This window comes from Oncorhynchus mykiss, chromosome 29, assembly GCF_057628025.1.
Source record: "Oncorhynchus mykiss isolate SJ-2025 chromosome 29, ASM5762802v1, whole genome shotgun sequence".
Classification (NCBI taxonomy): domain Eukaryota; kingdom Metazoa; phylum Chordata; class Actinopteri; order Salmoniformes; family Salmonidae; genus Oncorhynchus; species Oncorhynchus mykiss.
Genome location: NC_143050.1, coordinates 18,121,190 through 18,141,373, shown reverse-complemented (window position 1 = coordinate 18,141,373; position 20,184 = coordinate 18,121,190). Strand labels below are relative to the sequence as shown.

At 43.1% G+C, this 20,184-nt stretch overlaps 1 protein-coding gene across 1 annotated transcript; it reads left to right on the top strand.

The window, feature by feature from the left end:
• The first annotated feature begins 11,399 nt into the window (after positions 1-11,399).
• Positions 11,400-19,180, top strand: LOC110510005 (stress-induced-phosphoprotein 1). The gene is made up of 14 exons (XM_021591264.3): positions 11,400-11,706; positions 12,717-12,926; positions 13,031-13,172; positions 13,293-13,434; positions 13,631-13,796; positions 13,954-14,080; positions 15,905-16,007; positions 16,272-16,392; positions 16,520-16,616; positions 16,781-16,905; positions 17,029-17,065; positions 17,321-17,424; positions 17,619-17,794; positions 17,943-19,180. Exons 1-14 carry the CDS (start codon positions 11,698-11,700, stop codon positions 18,013-18,015), a joined length of 1,632 nt encoding a protein of 543 aa, XP_021446939.1. The 5' UTR covers positions 11,400-11,697; the 3' UTR covers positions 18,016-19,180.
• The last annotated feature ends 1,004 nt before the right edge of the window (positions 19,181-20,184 follow it).

Here is a 20,184-nt window from a genome sequence, read left to right as displayed (position 1 = left end):
TGTCTAAGGCGGGTTGAGGGTCACCCGACCTAAGCAAGCAGTCTGCATGGGGACTGACTCACTGGGAAGGGACGGCTGTGGCCTGTTCTGACTGCACGCTGGTTTAGACAGTGTCACGCCCTGACTGTAGAGATCCTTTAATTCTCTATGTTTGTTTGGTCAGGGTGTGACTCGGGTGGGAAAGTCTATGCTTTCTGGTTCTTTGTTTTTGGCCGGGTATGATTCTCAATCAGGGACAGCTGTCTATCGTTGTCTCTGATTGGGAATCATACTTAGGCAGCCTTTTTTACTTTTCTCATTTGTGGGTTGTTGTTTTTGTTAGTGGCGTGTATAGCCTTGCAGAGCTTCACGTTTGTTTTGTTGGTGACATTTAAAATAAAATAATGTATGCTTACCACGCTGCACCTTGGTTCGGTCATTTCCTTGACGACGATCGTGACAGACAGCTCATTGTTACTGCCTAAGCACATCAAATTAAATTGTATTTGCCACATGTGCCGAAAACAATGGGTGTAGACTTGTGAAATGCTTGCTTATGAGCCCTTCCCAAAATAATAATATAAACAAAAATAGCAACACAAGAGGAATAAAATACATGGAGCTATATACAGGGAGTACCAGTACCAGTACCAGATCAATGTGGAGCTATATACAGGGAGTACCAGTACCAGTACCAGATCAATGTGGAGCTATATACAGGGAGTACCAGTACCAGTACCAGATCAATGTGGAGCTATATACAGGGAGTACCAGTACCAGTACCAGATCAATGTGAAGCTATATACAGGGAGTACCAGTACCAGTACCAGATCAATGTGGAGCTATATACAGGGAGTACCAGTACCAGATCAATGTGGAGCTATATACAGGGAGTACCAGTACCAGATCAATGTGGAGCTATATACAGGGAGTACCAGTACCAGATCAATGTGGAGCTATATACAGGGAGCTATATACAGGGAGCTTCAGTCTGGTTTTAAACCCCAGCATAGCACTGAGACTGCACTTGTGAAGGTGGTAAATTACCTTCTAATGGCATCAGACCGAGGCTCTGCATCTGTCCTCATGCTCCAAGACCTTAGTGCTGCTTTTGATACCATCGATCATCATATTCTTTTGGAGAGATTGGAAACCCAAATTGGTCTACACGGACAAGTTCTAGCCTGGTTTAGATCTTATCTGTCGGAAAGATATCAGTTTGTCTCTGTGAATGGTTTGTCCTCTGACAAATCAACTGTAAATTTCGGTGTTCCTCAAGGTTCCGTTTTAGGACCACTATTGTTTTCACTATATATTTTACCTCTTGGGGATGTCATTCGAAAACATAATGTTAACTTTCACTGCTATGCGGATGACACACAGCTGTACATTTCAATGAAACATGGTGAAGCCCTAAAATTGCCCTCGCTAGAAGCATGTGTTTCAGACATAAGGAAGTGGATGGCTGCAAACTTTCTACTTTTAAACTCAGACAAAACAGAGATGCTTGTTCTAGGTCCCAAGAAACAAAGAGATCTTCTGTTGAATCTGACAATTAATCTTAATGGTTGTATAGTCGTCTCAAATAAAACTGTTACTCTGGACCCTGATCTCTCTTTTGAAGAACATATCAAGACTGTTTCAAGGACAGCTTTTTTCCATCTACGTAACATTGCAACAATTAGAAACTAAATAATGCGGAAAAATGTATCCATGCTTTTGTCATTTCTAGGTTAGACTACTGCAATGCTCTACTTTCCAGCTACCCGGATAAAGCACTAAATAAACTTCAGTTAGTGCTAAATACAGCTGCTAGAATCCTGACTAGAACCAAACAATGTGATCATATTACTCCAGTGCTAGCCTCCCTACACTGGCTTCCTGTCAAGGCAAGGGCTGATTTCAAGGTTTTACTGCTAACCTACAAAGCATTACATGGGCTTGCTCCGACCTATCTCTCTGATTTGGTCCTGCCGTACATACCTACACGTACGCTACGGTCACAAGACGCAGGCCTCCTAATTGTCCCTAGAATTTCTAAGCAAACAGTTGGAGGCAGGGCTTTCTCCTATAGAGCTCAATTTTTATGGAATGGTCTGCCTTCCCATGTGAGAGACGCAAACTCGGTCTCAACCTTTAAGTCTTTACTGAAGACTCATCTCTTCAGTGGGTCATATGATTGAGTGTAGTCTGGCCCAAGAGTGTGAAGGTGAACGGAAAGGCTCTGGAGCAACGAACCGCCCTTGCTGTCTCTGCCTGGCCGGTTCCCCTCTTTCCACTGGGATTCTCTGCCTCTAACCCTATTACAGGGGCTTAGTCACTGGCTTACTAGGGCTCTTTCATACCGTCCCTAGGAGAGGTGCGTCACTTGAGTGGGTTGAGTCACTGATGTGATCTTCCTGTCTGGGTTGGCGCATCCCCTTGGGTTGTGCCGTGGCGGAGATCTTTGTGGGCTATACTCGGCCTTGTCTCAGGATGGTAAGTTGGTGGTTGAAGATATCCCTCTAGTGGTGTGAGGGCTGTGCTTTGGCAAAGTAGGTGGGGTTATATCCTTCCTGTTTGGCCCTGTCCGGGGGTGTCATCGGATGGGGCCACAGGGTCTCCTGACCCCTCCTGTCTCAGCCTCCAGTATTTATCCTGCAGTAGTTTATGTGTCGGGGGGCTAGGGTCAGTTTGTTATATCTGGAGTACTTCTCCTGTCCTATCCGGTGTCCTGTGTGAATTTAAGTATGCTCTCTCTGATTCTCTCTTTCTCTCTTTCTTTCTTTCTCTCTCTCGGAGGACCTGAGCCCTAGGACCATGCCTCAGGACTACCTGACATGATGACTCCTTGCTGTCCCCAGTCCACCTGGCCATGCTGCTGCTCCAGTTTCAACTGTTCTGCCTGTGATTATTATTATTTGACCATGCTGGTCATTTATGAACATTTAAACATCTTGGCCATGTTCTGTTATAATCTTCACCCGGCACAGCCAGAAGAGGACTGGCCACCCCACATAGCCTGGTTCCTCTCTAGGTTTCTTCCTAGGTTCTGGCCTTTCTAGGGAGTTTTTCCTAGCCATCGTGCTTCTACGCCTGCATTGCTTGTTGTTTGGGGTTTTAGGCTGGGTTTCTATACAGCATTTTGAGATATCAGCTGATGTACGAAGGGCTATATAATTTTTGGGGATTTGATTTGATTTGATTTGAGTACCAGTACCAGATCAATTTGGAGCTATATACAGGGAGTACCTGTACCAGATCAACGTGGAGCTATATACAGGGAGTACCAGTACCAGTACCAGATCAATGTGGAGATATATACAGGGAGTACCAGTACCGGATCAATGTGAAGCTATATACAGGGAGTACCAGTACCAGATCAATGTGGAGCTATATACAGGGAGTACCAGTACCAGATCAATGTGGAGCTATATACAGGGAGTACCAGTACCAGATCAATGTGGAGCTATATACAGGGAGTACCAGTGTAACAGTATAACTTTAGACCGTCCCCTCGCGAACCAGGGACCCTCTGCACACATCAACAACAATCACCCACGAAGCATCGTTATCCATCGCTCCACAAAAGCCGCGGCCCTTGCAGAGCAAGGGGAACCACTACTTCAAGGACTCAGAGCAAGTGAGTCACCAATTGAAACGCTATTTAGCGCGCACCACCGCTAACTAGCTAGCCGTTTCACATCCGTTACACCAGTACCAGATCAATGTGGAGCTATATACAGGGAGTACCAGTACCAGATCAATGTGGAGCTATATACAGGGAGTACCATATCAATGTGGAGCTATATACAGGGAGTACGAGTACCAGATCAATGTGGAGCTATATACAGGGAGTACCAGTACAAGATCAATGTGCAGGGGTAGGGTATTTGAGATAGACATGAACAAGGCAAGTTAAAGTGACAAGGTATCAGGATATGCACTGAGTGTACAAAACATTAGGAACACGATCCTAATATTGAGTTGCACCCCCTTTTGCTCTCAGAACAGCCTCAATTCGTCAGGATCATGGACTCTATAAGGTGTCTAAAGTGTTGCACAGGGATGCTGGCCCATGTCGACTCCAATGCTTCCCACAGTTGTGTCAAGTTGGCTGGATGTTCTTTGGGTGGTGGACCATTCTTGATACACACGGGAAACGGTTGAATGTGAAAAACCCAGCAGCGTGGCAGTTCTTGACACACTCTAAACGGTGCGCCTGGCACCTACTACCATTTCCTGTTCAAAGGCACTTACATCTTTTGTCTTGCCCATTCACCCTCTGAATGGCACACATACACAATCAACTAGCTCTCACAGCTTTGCGTCAGAATTAAACAGTCATCCATGATTTTCAAACATCAAATTTAGAAGTTGTTGCAAACATAACATTTCAAGTTGTTTAAGGTTAAGTTTAGGCATTAACTCCTAATTTTGAAGGTTAGGGTTAAGTTCTGGCATTAACTCAGAAATCTTAAGGTTAGGCATTAACTCAGAAATCTTAAGGTTAGGCATTAACTCAAAATGGTTAAGGTAAGGGTTAAGGTTTAGGATAGAAAATCTAAAACAAGTTGTTAATGCTTCTGATTCCAAAGGTTGCTAGTTGAAATCCAATGAGAGAAAGTCATTTTGGAGATTTTAGTTTTAAGCCTATCCCAAACCTTAACTCTTACCTTAACCATTCATAACCCTATCCCAAACCTTAACTCTTACCTTAATCATTGGAATCAGAGGCAAATGCTTACGCCCATACACAACGCCGTAGCAAATCCAGAACCGATTAAGGCAACGGAGCTCACTGATGCCCCTAGTGGCTCGTTTCCATGCCATCTCCCGACGTCGTCAGACATGGATGGATGTTGAATACGGACTTGTATCATGGGTGATCTGGCTGTACACAATCCTGCATCTAGACTGATTGAAGTGGATTGAGCAAGTGACATCAATAAGGGATCTTAGCTTTTAACCAGATTCACCTGGTCAGTCTATGTCGTGGAAATGTTTTGTACACTCATTGGATAATAAGAGTATAATAAAAACAGAGTAGCAGCAGCATATGATGAGTGTAATGGTGTGTGTGTGTATTTGTGTGTGCGTGTGTATGTATATTTGTGTTGTGTCCGTATGCGTGTGTGTTATGTGTGTGTGCGTATGTAGTGTATATGAATGTGTGTGGGTTCGTGTGAGTGTCAGTGTAGTGTGTGTGAGTGAGTGTGTATATAGTGTGCATATATAATCTTGTGAATGTATATATAGTCAGTGCAAGATATGGTCAGTGCAGATAGTCCAGGTAACAATTTAATTCACTATTTAGCAGTCTGATGGCTATTTAGTAGAAGCTGTCTCAGAGCCTGTTGGTCCGAGAGCCGATGCTTCGGTACCGTTTGCTGGACGGTATCAGTGTGAACAGTCTATAGCTGGGGTGTCTGGAGCTGAGGTGTCTGACACTGCCTGATATAGAGGTCCTGGACAGCAGGGAGCTAGGCCCCGGTGATCTACTGGGCTTTCCACACCACCATCTGTAACACTTTGCGGTCGAAGGCAGTGCATTTGCCATACCAAGTGGTGATGCAACCAGTCAAGATGCTCTCAATGGGGCAGCTGTATAACATTTTGAGGATCCGAGGGCCCATGCTAAATCGTTTCAGCCTCTTGAGGGGGAAGTGGCGCTGTTGTGCCCTTTTCATGACTGTGCAGGTATATGTGGACCTTGTTAAGTCCTTAGTGGTGATCTCTGTCGATGTGGATCGGGGCATGCTCTCCCCTCATTCTCCTGCAGTCCATGATCAGCTCCTTGGTCTCACTGGCGTTGAGGGAAAGGTTGTTGTAGTGGCTTACCACCATTGTGTCATCAGCAAACTTGATGATGGTGTGGGAGTCGTGCGGGGCCTCACAGTCGTGGGTGAACAGGGAGTACAGGTGGGGACTAAGCACACACACCCATGGGGCCCCCGCGTTGAGGGTCAGCATGGCGGAGGTGTTGTTGCCTACCCTCACCACCTGGAGCCTGCCTGTCAGGAAGTCCAGAGTCCAGTTGCAGAGGGAGATGTTCAGTCCCAGGGTCCCCCATCTTGATGAGCTTGGGGGGGGGGCTATGGTGTTGAATGCTGAGTTGTAGTCTATGAACAGCATTCTTACATACACACACACACACACACACACCTTGCTGTACCTATTTCATGCTTTCTTGGGCCCATCTGGATGATCAACACCACACTGATTTAGTGCCAGCCCCTCTCTCCCCACTCCAGGAGCCCCATTCATTACAAAAGCCAATGCAATAATCCTCATGCTTTCCTTCATGGACAGGGCTGTCGGCTGATCGATACAGAAGGAATAAATCAATTGATGCGACTGCCACACAAACTGACTCTCCCCCTGCCCCTACCCACAACCTTCCCTGTTGTTGTTTCGCTCCACACCTCCTCAGCGCTCAGGCTGACCTCTCGTCTGTCTCTTTGTCATTACAGTCGCCCCTTCTGCTCTGACAGCACCACTGCTTTCAATATCCTGTATTCACTATTCTCTCAGTGATTCATGTGTTTGCTTCATGTCATTACAGAGCATCACATCACATCAAATCCCATGTAATTTCACATATCACATTCTCTCCACCCATCCTTACCACTTCTTTGGGTGATGTTGCTCTCTTCTCTTTTGACACTGCCTCTCTAATTTGTCACCTCTTCTGCAGACAATCTAGCTGTGCAGTGAGCTGTGAAAGACTCTCTCTCGCTCCCTTACTCACAAATGCATGCACACCAATATACACACACGCAAACACATACACGGATATGTATATATAGACACTCGTTCTTATGCTGACACTCTCATACACACACCTGCTCTCCAATTTCATTATCTGTCACATAAAAGTTATGTAGGTTGATTCAGCAGCATTTGGGCCATAGGGTGATGGGACATAAGACATTTTTATGAATAGGCAGAGTCATGGACATATATATATATATTTTACAATATTTCTCTCACGCAGAGCCAAACGTTCATTGCCCTTTTCATTATTTTTTTTCTGCCAAGCTATTCAGTGTGTTTTCTAAAGGGCTTGGAAATGGCACAAAAACACATTTAGGATGGGATCATTTAGACCAGGGGAGTCAAACTCATTTCATGGAGGGCCGAGTGTCTGCTGGTTTTTGGCGTTTCCTTTCAATTTGTGTCCGATTAAGACCTACACAACCAGATGAGGGGAGTTCCTAACTAACCAATGACCTTAATTCATCAATCAAGTACAAGGGAGGAGCTAAAACACTGAGACATTCGGCCCTCTGAATGAGTTTGACAGGTGATTTAGACTTGGCGTGTAACAGCGGGAGACAACCTTGTTCACGGTTGCTGGTTTATGTCCGGCTCACCCCAGCTTCCCACCCACCCACACACACATTCACACATACAGTATCTCTTACTAAGGTCATCATAAATTAACAACATTTTTTCAAAGAAGAATGCAGGGGTTGGGTCGGCAACACCCAGCAGTGTACGCTGAGCGATGCTAAGCTCCTGCTGCCATCAGCCGACATACAGGGGTAACTGCAACTCAGCAAGGCACTGCAAAGGATTAATGACAACATAACAAAAGGATCCTACATCACATGTGCTTTAGAGAATCCACACTGTTGCTGCATTGAACTGTGATGGCAAGCAGATAGATTAATTAAGTAATGATTATATGATCATTTATGATGAATCATAAACTTTAAAAAAAAAATCCAACAAAACATCCAGTGAAATCGGAAATATCAGTATTACTTTAAATGTGTTCATCAACATGTTGTCCTGAAACTCAATGCTTTGTTGGGGATTAGGACTGATGTTTAAGCACTTTGTGACATCTGCTGATCTAAAAAAGGCTTTATAAATAAATGTGATTGATTGATTGATGTTTTTCTCCAGAGGAGTCTGATTCAAGTAGAATATGAATCTCCACTGGGATTCTCTGCCTCTAATCCTATTATGGGGGCTGAGTCACTGGCTTACTGGTGCTCTTCCATGCCGTTCCTAGGAGGGGTGTGTCACTTGAGTGGGTTGAGTCACTGACGTGATTTTCCTGTCTGGGTTGACGCCCCCCCTTGGGTTGTGCTGTGGCGGAGATCTTTGTGGGCTATACTTGGCCTTGTGGTGGTTGAAGTTGGTGATTGAAGATATCCCTCTAGTGGTGTGAGGGCTGTGCTTTGGCAAAGTGGGTGGTGTTATATCCTGCCTGTTTGGCCCTGTCCGGGGGTATCATCGGATGAAGCCACAGTGTCTCCCGACCCCTCCTGTTTCAGCCTCCAGTATTTATGCTGCAGTAGTTTATGTGTCGGGGGGCTAGGGTCAGTCTGTTATATCTGGAGTATTTCTCCTGTCTTATCCGGTGTCGTGTGTGAATTTAAGTATGCTCTCTCTAATTCTCTTTCTTTCTTTCTTTCTTTCTTTCTTTCTTTCTTTCTTTCTTTCTTTCTCTCTCTCTCTCTCTCTCTCTCTCTCTCTCTCTCTCTCTCTCTCTCTCTCTCTCGGAGGACCTGAGCCCTAGGACCATGCCTCAGGACTACCTGGCATGATGACTCCTTGCTGTCCCCAGTCCACCTGGACGTGCTGTTGCTCCAGTTTCAACTGTTCTGCCTGCGGCTATGGAACCCTGACCTGTTCACCGGACGTGCTACCTGTCCCAGACCTGCTGTTTTCAACTCTCTAGAGACAGCAGGAGTGGTAGAGATACTCTGAATGTGATCGGCTACGAAAAGCCAACTGACATTTACTCCTGAGGTGCTGACCTGTTGCACCCTCGACAACCACTGTGATTATTATTATTTGACCCTGTTGGTCATCTATGAACATTTGAACATCCTGGCCATGTTCTGTTATAATCTCCACCTGGCACAGCCAGAAGAGGACTGTCCACTTCTTCCTAGGTTCTGGCCTTTCTAGGGAGTTTCCTAGCCATCGTGCTTCTACACCTGCATTGCTTGCTGTTTGGGGTTTTAGGCTGGGTTTCTGTACAGCACTTTGAGATATCAGCTGATGTAAGAAGGGCTTTATAAATAAATGTGATTTGATATGGTAATGTTCCTTTGCTCAGGCGTCGCTGACGCATGCCAGATCTTACAACGTCTGGATAGGCATTTTAAGTTTCAGGTAACCACATCATATGTTATGGCAAACTGATAGTCAATGACACAGTCGATGACGTGGCACCCAACCATTGTTTGATGCATGCAATATCTGAGCAAGGGGACCAAAACAAAAAGCTGCAGCTCAATCAGGCAGCTCTGGTGCTGCAGGGACATCTCACAAGGACAGGTAATTACAATCATCATGGTGTGAGTATGGAAGGGGAATGAGATCACCTTAACCCTTACATTAAACATATGTGTAGGCTACTTGTTTGCCTATTATTATTAAATCCTTACCACTTGGTGTTCAAGCTCATTATACTGTGTGTTACTATGGATTCCATGTCTACTGCAAAGATGATATATCCACCCTTCAGAAATATTGAATATATTTTAATACTCTAACATCCCTTGTGGAAAAAAGTATAGCAGTATGATAATATTAATAGAGTTGATCATGTTATCGTGTAAGTATCCATTCATATTAATGAATTAAAGAAAATAAATTGTATTTTTTATAACACGAATCTAAGATCGTTTATAGGCTACCACTATATTTATTAATGACTTCATTGCTATTCATTAATTTATTTAACGTTACAACAATAGGAAAGGAACAACATCACATATACAGTGCATTCAGGAAGTATTCAGACCCCTTGACTTTTTCCACATTTTGTTACATTACAGCCTTATTCTAAAATGTATTAAATAAAGAATTTTCCTCATCAATCTACACACAATACCCCAATAATGACAGTGTAAACAGCTTTCTAGAAATGTTTGCAAATGTATTAAAAATAGAAATACCTTATTTACATAAGTATTCAGATCCTTTGCTACGAGACTCAAAATTGAGCTCAGGTGCATCCTGTTTCCATTGATCATCCTTGAGATGTTTCTACAACTTGATTGGACATGATTTGGAAAGGCACACACTTGTCTATATAAGCAAGTCAGAGCAAAAACCAATTAATGAGGTTGAAGGACTTGTCCGTAGAGGCACAGATCTAGGGAAGGGTACCAAAATAATTCTGCAGCATTGAAGGTCCCCAAGAACACCGTGGCATCCATCATTCTTAAATGGAAGAAGTTTGGAACCAACAAGACTCTTCCTAGAGCTGGCCGCATGGCCAATCTAAGCAATCGGGGGCCTTGGTCATTGAGGTGACCAAGAACCCGATGGTCACTCAGACAGAGCTCCAGAGTTCCTCTGTGGAGATGGGAAAACCTTCCAAAAGGACAACCATCTCTGCAGCACTCCACCAATCAGTCATTTATGGTAGAGTGGCCAGATGGAAGCCACTCCTCAGTAAAAGGCACATGACAGCCTGCTACGGTGAAGCATGGTGGTGCCAGCATCATGCTGTGGGGACGTTTTTCAGCAGCAGGGACTGGGAGCCTAGTCAGGATTGGGTAAAAGATGAACGGAGCAAAATATAGATCCTTGATGAAAACCTGCTCCAGAGCATTCAAGACTTCAGACTGTGGTGAAGGTTCACCTTCCAACAGGACAACGGTCCTAAGCACACAGCCAAGAAAACGTAGGAGTGGCTTCGGGACAAGTCTCTGAATGTCCTTGACTGGCCCAGCCAGAGCCCGGACTTGAACCTGATCAAACATCTCTGGAGGGACCTGAAAATAGCTGTGCAGCGACGCTCCCATGTCCAACCTGACAGAGCTTGAGAGGATCTGCAAATACAGGTGTGCCAAGCTTGTAGCACCATATCCAAGAAAACTCAAGGCTGTAATCCCTGCCAAATGTGCTTCAACAAAGTACTGAGTAAAGGGTCTGAATACTTCTGTAAATGTATTTTTTTTTTTTTTTTTTTTGCCAACATTTCTAAACCTTTTGCTTTGTCATTATGTGTTATTCTGTGTAGATTGATTAGAACAAATTACAATTTAATCCATTTTAGAATAAGGATGTAACATAACAAAACGTGAAAAAAGTCAAGGGGTCTGAATACTTTCAGAATGCACTGCATGCAGCTTCCATTCATTATTATAACCCATGGCTTTCTAAGGGGAGATTTCTCTCATAACTCATTTTGTCCTTATGTTCCTTTTGTCATACCAGGTCCACTGACAGCATATCACACTCAACTGATGATTTATATAAACAACAGCAAGCGTTTCCCAATATCCAGAATGTTCTAGAAAAGGGATGAATCAGATCGATCCTTCTAGAACTAGAATGAATATGGTAATGTTCCTTGACTCGACGTGTGTTGTTTTACTCATCGCACTCAACTCGAACTAGCCTTTGATTTGCTGAGCTTTTCTCGATTAACCAAGCTGAACCAATCCTACACCAGTGCGCATAAAGCCAGAAATATTACTGAACTATATGGGTAAGCACTTGGGTTGCCATGTATGCAAGCCGGAGCTTAGGGTAACAGTTTGGTTATCAATCAACTTCATAAATACTGTTATATTGATAAATTATCTAATACACAGATCTATATTTAACAAACAATAGAAAACATCCTAAAGGAAACTGCCACAAAACATTTTTGATCTCAGCTCTTCGCTTTCTTTGGACATAATCTGGCAACCTAGATCCATATTGTGCAGGGGCGGTGCTTTCGTCTCACAGTAGTTTCTGGAACCTCATGGTTATACCATGGAGAAAGTGAGTAGCAACTCATCGATATTCGGGTCAAAAAACTGTTTATTCTGCAATATTTACAGTATTGTCGCACCGTTTGTGTATGGTGGTCAATTGTAACGCGTTTGTCCTATTTGAAGATTGATAGCTAGCCAGCAAACTAGTTAAATTTTTCTACCTCGCTTTACTCAATGCGGACTTCATTGTTACTAGCTCGCCATGTAACGGTAGCTAGTTGGCTGGCTAGCTAGCTAACCAGTAATGTTAGCGTATTAGCTATGTAGCTAACCGGTCATGTTAGCACATTAGCTTACAAAATAGCTTTCAATTGTAGTTGGCTAATTAGCCGGTAAATATGTTTGGTCTAGAACCGTGTGTATTAGTAGCCAGCCGATTTAACTACCGGTAGTTAGCTAGCTAATCAGCTATTATAGCTAGCTAGTTACCTAGCTAATATTACATACGCATGGTCTGTCGATCATCAGAAAAAAACAAAGTGCAGGCACGAATTACTTCATGCTGTGAAATGCTGCTAGTTAACTTTTTCACGTTTACTAACATGGCTATCTAGCTAGCTTTTCCAATTATCTAACTGACTACTAAGTTAGGACATAACCGGCTAAGTTAACCAGCAAGTTAAGTTAAGCGTTGGGCAGGACTACAAGTCAGTCAGCAATCAAACTTGCTAGCTATCATATAGCAGTAGCTAGTTCAACTCAGTAAACCACCTTTAACATCTTAGTGGTTCAGCTAGCAGTCTATATCCGTTTAGCTGAAACATGGCAAGGTTCTGCAATATGTAATGGCCTCATAGCATGTAGGTGTCTAGGCTTGTTTGGTTTAACCTGACTGCTGGCTCCTAACGTTAGACCATGGCTGCTTTAGGAATCAGATTGTTTATAGAGCTCAAATTGGACATCACGATGGCAGTATTTCTTTACTTGTCAGTTTAGTAGAAAATCAATCATGAAAAAGCAATATATTTAAACAGATTTGATTACAGTGAATTTATTCAGGTCCCTCTTTCCCCTCAGGTGTCACAGTTGAAGGATCAGGGCAACAAGGCACTGAGTGCCGGGAAGATCGACGAGGCCATACGCTGCTACACAGAAGCGTTGGCCCTCGATCCCTCAAACCATGTCCTCTTCAGCAACCGCTCGGCTGCCCATGCCAAGAAGGGCAACTACAAGAGTGCTCTGGAGGACGCCTGTCAGACCATCAAGATTAAACCTGACTGGGGAAAGGTGAGACGATGTCACAGCACAGTTGTCCAGAGAGGGTGGCTTGTATTTGCACTAGTTATTGTCAAAAGTGACAAGCCTCATCACCATGATTTGTGCTTGCACAGGGCTACTCAAGGAAAGCGGCAGCCCAGGAGTTCCTTGGACAGTTTGAGGATGCAAAATTGACGTACCAAGAGGGATTCAGACAGGAGCCCACTAATCAGCAGCTCAAGGAGGGGCTGCAGAACATAGAAGCCCGGTTAGCAGGTAGAAATATTTGAACCTGTCACACTTTCACTTACATTATAAAAACAACAATGTGATTTTGTTTGCTCATCATGCGTTTTCCCTGTTTTGTGTTGTGAATTTCACCTCTTGCCTCACCAGAAAAAAAGATGATGAACCCCTTCTCCATGCCCAACATGTTTGAAAAGCTGGAAAGCGACTCTCGAACCCATGCCCTGATGAAAGATCCAGAGTACAGAGCGCTTTTGGAGCAGCTCAGGGATAAACCGTCTATGCTTGGCTCGTGAGTATTTCTGTGGACGCCTTTTGTCTTGTTGCACCGCACCTGTACATTTAGAAATTTACTGCATTCTTTCATGCTTTTCAGTTTTCATCTTGTCTGACTGTAGTAATAAGTACCAGAACACAACATTCCTTTGTAGCGCTTGTGAATTTCCTGTGATCTAATTCAAGTACACTGTCTGTCCTTCAACCTGTAGGAAGCTCCAGGACCCTAGAGTAATGACCACCCTGTCGGTCCTGCTGGGGTTAGACTTGGCTGGCATGGATGACGAGGAAGAGCCTACTCCTCCCCCACCTCCCAAACCCAAAGAGACTCAGCCACCCCCTCCCAAAGAGGAAGACTTACCTGCGAACAAGAGACAAGTAAATATATTGCATTATAAGTAATCCTATAGTCCTTCACAGTCTGGGACAATGGTAATTTGTGCATGTATCTCCTCAGCGCCCACACCGATTTGTGGGATTTCTTGCCCTCTCAGCATCGTTTTCAACAGCTTAAATGTCCATCGTGCTTCCATAGGCTCTAAAGGAGAAGGAGCTGGGCAACGAGGCGTACAAGAAAAAAGACTTTACCACTGCACTGGAACATTATGAAGAAGCCCTCAAGCATGACCCAACCAACATGACATATCTTTCTAACCAAGCAGGTATACAATCATCATTGTGTATACACACAGAGAGACAGATAATATTGTGTAAAACAGAGTCTGGTGTTCTCTGTGTGGATAGGCCACTGGGAGTAAATGGATATGACTGCAATCTGGTCAAAGTGATGACAGACACAGAAGCCCAGTAGTTTAATTATGAAACAGAGTATACATGAATGAGCCAATTGTAAGCTGGGGATGACTAGGTGACCATGATGGTATGAGGGACAGCTTGGGAATTTAGCCAGGACACCAGGGTTAACACCCCTACTCTTAAATAAGTGCCATGGGCTCTTTAATGAACACAGAGAGTCAGGACACCTGTTTAACATCCCATCCGAAAGACAGCACCTTACACAGGGCAGTGGCATGTTTTTTTTAGACCTGAGGAAAGAGTGCCTCCTACTGGCCCTCCAACACCACTTCCAGCAACATCTGGTCTCCCATCTAGTGATTGACCAGGAACAACCCCGCCCAGCTTCAGAAGCAAGCCAGCAGTGGGATGCAGGGTAGTATGCTGCTGTAGTCTGTGTACAGAGGGAAACGGGATAAAATAAATAGAAAATTACTATAATGTAAATCCAATAAACAATATTACATTAAACAGTCATGTCAGCAATTTCTATATGCAAGTTACAAAAAGAGAAAATTAACACACCATAATTCCTCTCGAGAATTAACATTAGTTACACCAACTGGTAGGCTAATCACATAATTGTACAAAATGGTAAGAGAATTGGTGAAGAAACTTACCCCTCTACATACACATTTATTGTATGTACATATAACAATAGCAACAGGAATATTATAAAAGTTTAAATAAGTATTTTTTCTGACTTACAAAAACAAATATCCCTGCAAATTAAAACGATAGATCTCCAAGAAAGACAACAAACTGAGAAATGTTTTTTCTTAATGCTAACGAGTGGTTGCTATGGTGAGTAATCCAATAATAATTGGTAGGACACATGAAAGGGGCTTCCGAGTGGCGCAGGGGTCTAAGGCACTGCATTTCAGAGCTAGAGGCGTCACTACACCAGCCATGATTGTGAGTCCCATAGGGTGGCGCACAATTGGCCCAGCGTTGTTAGGGTTTGTCCGGGGTAGGGCGTCATTGTAAATAAGAACTTGTTCTTAACTGACTTGCCTAGTTAAATAAAATAAAAAAGGATCTCTAAATGAAAAATACTGTTGGATTGATAAAATGTCCTTACAGATCTAATTAAATTTAGAAGATTCTAAATTAATATCTAAGGGGCTATTATACATTGAGTGAATTCTAGAATCTTCCCAACTCAGTGCCTTGTTGGGCTCCTATTTACAGTTGTCTTAAATATGCTAATAGAGGTTCATATTTAATGAGTTAAACTTGTAGTTTTCCTCCATTTAACAAATTGTCAAGTTGTATTTATCTCGAAGTATGTATATGGGAAAAATTATGTCATATTATATCCATGACAGAACTAATTGGCTTGATCAGAATCAAATGCGATTAACTGAGTGAATATCTCTACCCCCTAATCTTGGATACAATTTTCTATTTCCATACGATTAAGGACAGATAAAACAGCATAGCATTTGACCAATTTGTGTGGGTCCTCAAGTTATTTTACAGAATAGATTTGTCCTGCTTTTAAGAATCATTATTAACTACTGCTACCCTAGCAGTAGTTTATGGGGATCTAATAAAATACCATCTTAGCTTACCATCATGCAGACAATGTCATATGATTCTTATATGCGTAGTTTTTATGATCTATAATATTTGATTGGATAATGAGGTGCTTTCTAAGGTGTCTGCATTTGTCTGTTTTCCCATCGCAGCTGTGTTCTTTGAGAAGGCTGAGTATGAGATGTGCAGGGAGCTGTGTGACAAGGCCATCGAGGTGGGCAGAGAGAACCGGGAGGACTACAGACACATTGCCAAGTGAGTTCCTCGTCAATTCACTGAAAATAATTACGCGTGAGTCACCCTCTAGGGTATAAACTGCTGGGAGTCTGAAGGGGACTGTTGCACACGGTGTATGAGGAGAGATTAGATCTCCTGAATAAGCAGCCAATTAAATCCTTGTATTCACCATTGGCAGGTCACATTTCGGTAATGGTGGGCTCTGCTACAAACCGGAGAAATGGAATGTCAGAGCTTGAGTCATCTGTGCTTAATGTCTCTATCCCTATCCTCCTCTCTCAGGGCCTTGGCTAGGGTTGGCAACTCGTACTTCAAGCAGGAGAAATATAAGGAAGCAGTCCAGTTTTACAACAAGAGTCTGACAGAGCATCGCACCCCTGATGTCCTTAAGAAGTGCCAGCAGGTACAGAGAGTGTTGACCCTATTGAATGAGGACTGTCAGGGTAGATTATGCTGGGTTCGATAACGACTCTTTAACCAGTCTGTTAATCACCGTCCTGTCACTCTCACCATCCCTTCTATGTCTGCAGGCGGAGAAGGTATTGAAGGAGCAGGAGAAGCTGGCCTACATCAACCCAGATCAGGCCTTGGAAGAGAAGAACAAGGGCAACGAGTCCTTCCAGAAAGGTGTGTGTCTGTGAAATGGAGGATCTACAGCGGTTGAAAGTATTAATTATGTGTCATGCCTGTGTGTACTCTTAGTGGTAAGATTTCTCTAATTGTCTGCATACCATTTTAGATTCTGGTAGTGTTAGGATATCTGACATGCTGTGTTTATTCTCTGTTCTCAGGAGACTATCCTTCAGCCATGAGACATTACTCTGAGGCCATCAAGAGGAACCCCAATGACGCCAAGCTCTTCAGCAACAGAGCTGCCTGCTACACGAAGCTGCTGGAGTTCCAGCTTGCCCTAAAGGTACAGCACACCTGTCTACTGTGGTGCCATGCATGTATATGAGCTTTATCCTCATTACTAATAAAGTGGATATCAAGTGTTCATCAGTCAAAGGACTAGGACTGATATTTTCTCTCTTTTTAGGATTGCGAGGACTGTATCAAACTTGATCCTACCTTCAGTACGTATTGAACTTTAAAACCTTTTTACTTTAAAAATGAAATGGTCAGTCCACCATTTAATTGATTAGCACATACAGGTCTCCTAGCTTTTCTAATAGCAGCCATGTTTACGTTTTGCTCCTACTTGATTTTGGTCATCAGAAAACTGAAGATAAATTGCATCTTGAAAACTTGACTGCTGATGTGCAATTGTTTGAACTGTATCAAACCTAGGCCCTTTAAAAGCATAGACTTCATCTAACTTCTCTTCACAGTAAAAGGGTACACGCGCAAGGCAGCTGCTTTGGAGGCCATGAAAGATTTCTCTAAAGCGATGGTTGCCTACGAGAAGGCTCTGGAGCTGGACTCTACTTCCAAGGTACAGTATGACAGATTTACATTGGTGCACTAGCAGTATCTCCTTTACCAACCAACTCTAAAAGAAACTGAAAGTGAAGTTTATTTTGTATGCGGTTTCTATTAAATATTAAGCCATGGCTTATGGTCCTTGTTTTGTTGGTGTCACTGAGCGGTCTGAGGCTAACAGTTAAACCATCTCTGTTCCGAGTGCAGGAGGCCACAGAGGGCATCCAGCGCTGCATGATGAGCCAACACGTGAGGAATGACGACAGTCCAGAGGACGTGAAGAGGAGGGCCATGGCTGACCCGGAGGTGCAGCAGATCATGAGTGACCCAGCCATGCGCATGATCCTAGAGCAGATGCAGAAGGACCCACAGGCACTCAGCGAGTAAGCAGGCCAGCTCCGCAGCTACACATTTTACACACTCACTGTCTACATAGTATACAACGCATGCACCATAATCACACCCTGTAATTGACCAAATGAGCTTAAAATTGAGTTAATTTGTTCTTTCTTTCTCCCTGGACCCTTTCAGTCACCTTAAGAATCCAGGCATTGCTCAGAAGATCCAGAAACTGATAGATGTGGGACTGATAGCCATCCGGTGATGAGTGAGGAGAACAGGGCCAGAACCCATGAAGAACCAACCGCAAGACCACAGAGGATCAAGATGCCATTCCCTTAAGATATAACCCCCCCCCCCCCCCTCTCCCTTATACCCTCAAAATGATACTGTATGCCATCTCGTCCAAACTTCAACCAACAGAGGGTTTCATTTTCTTTATCCATTTTTACAGCCTTAATGAAATTGTACTTAGTGTCTTCCTCATCACAGAACTCTCTGAAACAAATCATTTGATTGGGCAAACTTATCAAACACCTATTACTGGAGCAGCAGACCAGGCTAGAGCTTTGGTTGGCACAATGACACTGCATTCATATCAGTGCTGCAGCTTATAACAAAACAAGTAAAGTTCTATTTGGGTGTTGAACCATGATGTCAAGGTGCAATATGACTGCTTCATTTTTCTCTTCCTTTGTTTATTTTAAGACTGCTGAGACCAGCAGTCTTAAATATCTGTGTAGGGCGCCTGACTAAGATTTCTCCCTTTCTGGACAGGATATCTTTCATAAATTCAGGTCAATGTAGTTGTGCTACTGGTGTACAGGCTTACGAGCTCACAATACTGTGCTTTCCAGATCTTTAGAAATGAATGTTGCTTGGTCATGGAAGTACTGATCTTGGGATCCGCATTGGATTACAGCTGTGGAAGTTAAATGGTGATTTAACTTTTTTGAATATCTTCTCTCGTCATTAAACCCCTTTGACTGGTAATACAGAGCAGAGAGAAGTATCATCTCTAGTTGGCGCTTGTATTAAAGCTCTTCTGCTTCACATGGCGCACAAAAAATCTGCCAGCCAACAACTGCAGGATATTGTTTCTTAAGACCTTTAATGTCACACTCAAGGATGTTTTGTTTGTCAGGTTCTGACAGTAATGTGGGAGGGTTGTGTTAAAATATGTACTGTTCCCCAAGCTTGTTTTTTTTCTTTCACATTTCACCATAGCCTTGCTATGCTAGAGTTCTTCAGGACTCTCTGGGTGCCAGTAGAATAGACATGGCAGATTTGAGTCTGTGATTACACAACCAGTCCATTATCAGAAGTGGCACCCACACATGCTTTATGTCAAGACAAATCCCCAGAAGTGTAATGTACAAGTGAAATTGAATCCTGTTCTGCAAAATATATCTGAATGTATTTTAAGTTAATTTGTGTCTGTGGTTATGTCCTTACTCTTTTCCAACAGGGAGACCCCTCAAAGCATATTCAGATTGTGCTAATCTGCATGGATTTGCAGACTGCTTAATTAAAAAATCCCACTTTTTAAACTGAACAAAAATATAAATGCAACATGCACTAATTTAAAAGATTTTACTAAGTTACAGTTCATATAAGGAAATCAATCAATTTAAACAAGTTCATTAGGCCCTAATCTATGGATTTCATGACTGGGCAGGGTATAGGCCCAGCCAATCAGAATTCGTTTTTCCCCACAAAAAAACTTTTGTAGACAGAATTAGACCTCATTTTCAGATGATCCTGCAGGTGAAGAGGGCGGATGTGGAGGTCCTGGGCTGGCATGGTTACATGTGGTCTGAGGTCATGAGACCGTTTGGACGTACTGCCAAATACTCTAAAATGACATTGGAGGCTGTTTATGATAGAGAAATTAACATTAAATTATCTTACAACAGCTGTGGTGGACATTCTTGCAGTCAGCATGCCAATAGCGCACTCCCTCAACTTGAGACATCTGTGGTGTTGTGTGACTACTGCCTTTTATTGTCCCCAGCAAAAGGGGCACCTGTGTAATTCTCATGCTTTTTAATCAGCTTCTTCATATGCCACACCTGTCAGGTGGATGTATTATCTTGGCAAAGGAGAAAGGTTCACTAACAGGGACTGAAACAAATGTGTGCACAAAATCTGAGAGAAATATGAATTTTGTTAATATGGAAAATGTCCAGGATCTTTTATTTCAGCTCATGAAACATTACATGTGTTTATATTTTTGTTCAGTATAAATGTATGAGAAGTATTTATCCAATGCCCTGAAAACAAACCTTGACCTTATGACAAGACTTGCCATTTTTATGCATCTTAACCTTGATCTATCTTAAACTCATGATTTGCCTCTAATTAACCACTAGAGGGCAATACTCACCAAGCCCTCAGGAGCGTTTCAAATTCACCCTACCTACCCGTTCACAAA